This window comes from Fulmarus glacialis, unplaced genomic scaffold, assembly GCF_000690835.1.
Source record: "Fulmarus glacialis isolate BGI_N327 unplaced genomic scaffold, ASM69083v1 Scaffold48530, whole genome shotgun sequence".
NCBI classification, from domain to species: Eukaryota; Metazoa; Chordata; class Aves; order Procellariiformes; family Procellariidae; genus Fulmarus; species Fulmarus glacialis.
In genome coordinates, this window is record NW_009190540.1 from 3,480 (window position 1) to 9,873 (window position 6,394).

The window sequence follows — 6,394 nt, forward strand, 5'->3', positions numbered from 1 at the left end:
CTCTTTCTGCACCAGAGAGGAAATCGCAGTCGGTGTCTCCTGCTTGGCACCATGTTTGAACAGAGAGCCAGACTAAGCTTGCCAAAAGGCCCTGAAGGAGTTCTGCATGCTCCCTCAGACGCATTAAAATACATAAAAAACCTTTTCTACTTGCTTTGACCATCTGAGAAAACCAGGTCATAAATAAAAAAGGATGGTCAACCCAGATTTGATCTTGTTAGATGTTGAACACCTACTGCCACTGAAGAAACAGTGGCACCTGCAGCATCACCCATTGAAGACCCCGTCCTAAGGGATTAACAATAACCAGGAAGACAATATAATCATCTATTACAAATTATGCAACCCAAAGCATACCGCTTAAACATAGTTCCCCTGTTGGGATTAGGCAAAGAAAAAAAAAATCAGCAGATAAAACCATTTACTTTTACCAGTAAAAATTAAGTTACAGATACCCTTGTTCTCAGGGCAAAACAAACTTTAAAAATATCTTAAAACAGTGAAAAAATACGAGAAAATTTTATTTAAAAATATATGTACTCCTTACTCCAAATTTGTTTGTACAGAAAGGATTTGTCTGAAAAAGAAAAAAATAATGACAAACTAAATGCATATTCGGAGTATGCACTTTCTACAGCGTATTTGGTAGAAGCGTTATTTCTGTAAAACTGAGCGAGAGGAAGTTAGTTATTCAGCTTTCATTTGTTCCCTGACATCAGAAGGCAACGTTTCAAACAAGGTGTCCTCTACAGTGAAACCAGTCCGTTTCAGAGCTCTACATTCACCGAGCTCAGGTGGGAGGATTTCAAAGTGATTGCCTTTAATATCCAAGTAGGAGAGGAATACCAAATTACCAATTTTAGGTGAAAGGACTGACAAGTTATTTTTCCCAATTTTCAGAGTCTTAAGTTTTTTGCAAAAGTATAGTTCATCTGGCACGCTCTCCACTTTGTTGCAAGTAATGGAAAAGTATTGTAAACTCTGCAGAACTCCTATTTCAGGTGGGATAAACCGAATGTCATTGTAAGACAAATCCAAGTATCTGATTTTGTTGCATAGGAATAGGTGGGATGGAAGAACCTCTATTTTGTTATGGCTGAAGGAAAGCCGCTCGAGACTAGTGAGTTTCTTTATATGCTCTGGGATGTAGGTTATACTGTTGTACCACAGCTTTAGGATTGTCAGTTTTCGCAGATGTTGAAAACTTACTATTTCTTCAATGGATTTGAGGTTGTTTTCCTTTAGATCCAATTCCTGAAGACTGAGAAGGCTGAAGACTGCATGAGGAATGCGCTCTAAATCACAATGAACTAATTCCAGCTGTGTCAGGTTGACCATCTTCTTCAGGTTGTTGAGCATCACTAACTTAGTGCCATCATTATGGATGCACAATTTTTGCAGGTGACTTGAAACATCGACTGCAGATTGTGGGATTTTGGACAAATTACTTTTTATGTAAAGAACTTTGAGGCTTTTAAGTTCCCGGAAAGACTCCAGTGTAATGTTTTTGGAAATATCGTGACTTAGGGAGCCAATTAAATAGAGCTCTTCCAAATTTCTGAGGCCATACATCCAGTGTGGAAGTTCTCTGATATCATCAAACTTGACACTCAAGATCTTGAGATTCTCCTTCAGAAATGCCAAGGCGGCGCTGTGGATCTTCACAGAGCACTGGTGCAACGAGAGCTCCTGGAGATTGTCCAACTGTGCAATGGTTGCTGGTATCATTACATTATTAATTATTTCAAGCTTTAAAGACTGCAGCTCAGTAATTTCAAAAACTGTGTCTGGTAGTCCAGAGAGCATGAAAAGTTGTAGCTCCAAATGGCTATGGGAGTTTGTCTGTAGCCTCTGTCGCAGTTTATCTGCAGTCCACTCGTTGTTTAGGTTCAGCTGTTTCAGCTTATTTTCACTGACTTCAGACAGGAAGACAGCAAATCGCTTGGAATAGAGAGGATCATACTGATCAATCATATGAAGCATAAAAGCAAAGTCATTCTTCACATCTGGGATATCATCAATTCCCGTCTCTTGTCGAACATATTCAAAAGAATATTCTTTCAGTGAACGATAGAACAACCAGTAGAGTGTGTAAAGGCATGTGAGGCCATAGATGCTGACAAAGCACAAGTAGCAGTAGGAAAGTTTAGAGAATAGATGTGCCATCGTGTGATTACAGCAAAAATTCTTATATCCTGTCATGTCTTCTATATCAACGTTACAGACTACCGTAAAATTAACTTCTGAGACAAGTGCTGTGTTGTAAGCAATAATAATAAGGAATTTAATTACCTTAAGTACAGTCTGGCGAACGTACATGACATAGAGTATATCACCCTCCTCAACATGCAGTCTAAATTTCTTCACCTTTTCAAACAGTGCTTTGGCCTGTTCACCTTCTTTCTTATCTAATGCCCCAGGTGTCCCCTTATCCACAACTAATTTCTCAGGGATTGATTTTAAAGACTGTGTCTTGACCAAAGTGCCTTCAGTGCTTGGCTGGATAGTATTAGACTTGTTTATGTTGTTCTTCCTGTTATCTTTCTCTTCAGAGTCTTCCCCTGACACTTCGGATAAGGCTCTTGTTGTCCAGGGAGAATCGAAACATTTCCCGAGTATTGAAATGAAGTGTTCAATTTTGGAGCTCGATCCAGGGAATTTGAACCAAAAGTTACTACACAGCATGAAGACCAGTGTGTGTATAAGGACAAGGTAAGGGAAGTACTTGGCATACCAGTGCAGGGCACGTTCATAGCACACCTGATTTATAAAGCTGTATTGCTGAAGGTCCAAATCAGTCTTCAGTCCTTTCATTTCAACTGTAGCTGGAGGGGTGGATGGCTTGGGTGGAGGAAGGGGAGTTGTATCTGGGATTGTGTTAAACACGTTTGAACTATTAGATTGGTTCTGGCAAGGCTGTACGCGCTTTGGAAGGCATATTATCTTGTCTTGCATGACCTGAAACACACAAAAAGGTATCTTTTAAACTGATGTACAAACAACGGTGGCAGTACCAATGTGTAGCTGTCCTTGGAGTTCCTCCAGCTGCCAGGCATTCCTCCCCACAGCCTGTGCTATTATTATTCCCAACAAGACACTTGTTCTATATGCCAAGAACTAGGTCACCCCTTTTCATCTATGGTTAGCTTTCCGTAATTTGAATAAGAGGACATTGAGATAATCCAGAAAAAGGAGAATTGTGGGTAATGCTTCCAGAAAAGACCAGGGATCTCCTGCATTGCTCTCCCCAGAGACAGACTGTTCTTGCCAGGTGTATTCATCCTGGCTACACGATGTTCAGAGATACCTTAGGCTTGGAAGCAGCATAACCGCATTCATGTGGCTGTACGCTCACACTGTAATGTCTTATCACACTGAAAACGGCTGACAAAAGAGCTAACATGGGCATATCTATGCTGGGACATTATTAACCTTCAGTCTTAATAAAGACAGATAGGGATAATGGAGAATTGATGGCATTTGTGTGCGTGTGCACATGGACATAATTTTTATTCAGTTTCTCATACATACATACAGAGTCCTTATATCACACACCCGTGGGGAAAAAAGCAGCTCTGTCCTTCTGTCCTTGAGTCTGTCTATAATGTGAAAAAAAGCAACTTTCTTAATTTGGGCTGGCCATCCATGTTGACAAACTGAGGTCAGAGTGCCTTTAGGGACCAATCACCTTTTGTTTAACTTGGGATAACAGTTTGAGTTCAGTGCAAGGCTCCCTATAGGTCTGAATTTAAAATGCTAATCCACATGATAAACCAAGGAGCTCTGTTATTTGCCCTAAATGACTAACTGGGATTAGCCATAAGAATGTGTGTGTAGTGTAGATGTATCCTTTGACATCATGGTTGTTGAAAGCACTAAATATAGGGTATGCAACAAGAGCTACCAAAATCAGATCCTCCTTGATGATCCACCCTGGTGCAGGGAGATGCTAAGATGAGACCACATATGTTTTGAACAATATCAGTGCCATAACTGTTGACACGTCAAAAACTCCTGCAGTTAATCTTTGTCTGTAAATGCTATTCTGATACACACCATTACTTACACCCTGGATTCATGCCTCTAGTAATAAGTTGGAATAAAAAAAATCATCTGTTATTTGCAGTTTTTCCACACATTATTTTCCAGTGTGCTTCATCCAATCAAGCAGGTATACTTAACAGATGTTCTACTTTGTGTGCTTAAGCAAACACTTAGCTTAAGCTAGATGCAAAATTCAGCCCTATATAAAGAGATTTTTCAACATGGACATCATATCTTTTCAACTGAAAATATGTGAAAACGGAGAATACAGGCAAAACTACAGTTGATTTCACGTGAAATTTGGGACATAGTATGTGAAGATCTTGAGCCATGTAAGTGAGCAAATTCCCCTGAAGTAAGAGCTCTGTCAATGTGTCCCTTTAGCTCCATTTCTAAGTCATGCCAAGAAACGTGAGATCCATGTTTGAACTAGTACTATAACTTTCTATTTTTGTGGAGTCCATCCCAAACAGTACTTTCAATTTCTTTTCAGCTTTTGGCTCTTTAGCAAAAAGTAACTAACAGTGATTGACAGTAATGTCAATTGTTTACATGTAAGCATCCTCAGAGATGCTTTGGAATGGAAGAGGCATAATATTAGTTGTGGGTGGTGTTAATAAAATAAGCACATTCATTTCAGTTCTCTTTGAAGCACAGAGACAGAAAGAATATTAACATTTGCCAAATAAAGAAAAACAGAAATTACAAAATTACATTTTTCAAACTTCTAAACAGAAAAATGGTAACAAATAAGAACTTAAGTCGATCATCTGTTTTGTTATGTCAAATTGTGGTGAAAACAGGCATCTAGGCACAAGCCAACCCAACAGCTCTTATCTTAGCTGGCACTGCTCCATCAACTCTAGCGCAACTCTGCTGATTTACAGCTGCTAAAAGTCTGTTCTGTGTTATTTGATGTTGCTACCTAAACAGCTTTAATCCTGGGACCAGCAAATTTTTGCTTTGTCACGGCGAACCCAAGAGAGAAAACAAGACGTGACACCATCCTTCTGAGGACCTTCCTTGTTTTTGGTGTTCTTTCAGCACCCCTGAGAGCACCCTCCTCACCTTCATCCTGTTTGATTTACCTGTAACGTGCACCCAAACACACCGATCATCAGCATGGCGACGGAGAGATAGTCCGTGAACACATCCCACCAGGGCTTCAGCACCCTGAATGCCGGCTGCTGCTCCGAGAACTGGCGAAACTCGGTCACGGGAATCATCGTCCTGCAAAAGAGTAAGGCCAGTGTTCAGCCTCCTGCATCCTGTACCCCTCAGTCTGTGCAAGAAAGTACTTCTGTGAGGTTTGAAAAAATCTGATCTGGAAATGAGAAGCCCAGGATGTGACATAAAAGTTCCCAGCTACCACCCAAGCTGTCCCTCTGACACCCCATCTCAGAAGAGGGATGCTCGTGCTGTCCCCCTGCACCTCCTGTGAAGAAGGGAGAGCAGGACTGGGGTCCCATCCATGCAGATAGGCTAATCCCCTCTCTGCACTGACTCCCACCGTATCTGATGGGTCAATGAGGCCTTCTGAATCCCTGAAAATCAGCCCATTTTGTAGATACTTGAGACATTCAGCTTTATACACATTAGCCTTAATCTCAGACGTCTGGCTAGAACGCTCAAATTTCACAGGCCCTTTTAGCTATCATGTTTCATTCACTTCCATTTTATTCATAGTGGTTTCAGGGATGCCTTGGAATATTTGTGTGTGCATACTCACTGCAGTTTTAAATCTACTATGTTTTGAGTGCAAGTTGCTAAAGTGCTTTAGCCAACCAAAACTACAGGCAGATCAAGGGCTTTATCTTCACCTCAGATGTCTAGGCTTACATCATTGCCTCCTCTGAAAAATCAGCTAACACATGAGCATGTACAGGCAAAGCAACTGATTTTAAAGCCTACAGCATATTGTGTAACTGAACCCCTGAGATCAAACCAGTACTGAAACTCCCCAGTAAGTTATGATGGAAAGATAAATTCGCATGGGAATGGAACAAAATACTCCCAAGGGCAATTTACAAAATTTGTCCTTTAACTAATATTGTAAATGATCACCACAATCACTTCATATCACAGTAATATTCGAAGAGTCTATAATCCTGATTCAGCTGAGCACTGGGACCCATTAGTGTGGGTTTGGTGCCATCCAGCTGTGTGCAGGCTTAGCGATAAGCACATACTTGCTGATACACTGCCCAGGGACTTAAGGGATTCAGTTCATTCAGAGCCGGGGATCTGGCAGGGAAGGATTCAGGTCCTAACAGCTGCAATTCATCGCAACTGTACGGCCACCCCAAGAATTTATAACTGACTCATAGAATCATAGAATCATTAGGTTGGA

General features: G+C 40.9%; 1 protein-coding gene across 1 annotated transcript; it reads right to left on the reverse strand.

Moving 5' to 3' along the window:
- Nucleotides 1-503: 503 nt before the first annotated feature.
- LRRC8C (leucine rich repeat containing 8 family, member C) lies at nt 504-5,270 on the reverse strand. Its single transcript, XM_009585741.1, has 2 exons — nt 5,133-5,270; nt 504-2,958 (listed from the first exon to the last, which is right to left on the reverse strand). Exons 1-2 carry the CDS (start codon nt 5,268-5,270, stop codon nt 688-690), a joined length of 2,409 nt encoding a protein of 802 aa, XP_009584036.1. The 3' UTR covers nt 504-687.
- Nucleotides 5,271-6,394: the final 1,124 nt, after the last annotated feature.

Bases quoted from the DNA above. Each gene is read 5' to 3' on its own strand.
- LRRC8C (XM_009585741.1), bottom strand. From the start codon at position 5,270: ATGATTCCCGTGACCGAGTTTCGCCAGTTCTCGGAGCAGCAGCCGGCA. The intron at 2,959-5,132 runs GTAAATCAAACA...TGTGTGTTTCAG, and splicing joins TGTTTGGGTGCACGTTACAG to GTCATGCAAGACAAGATAAT.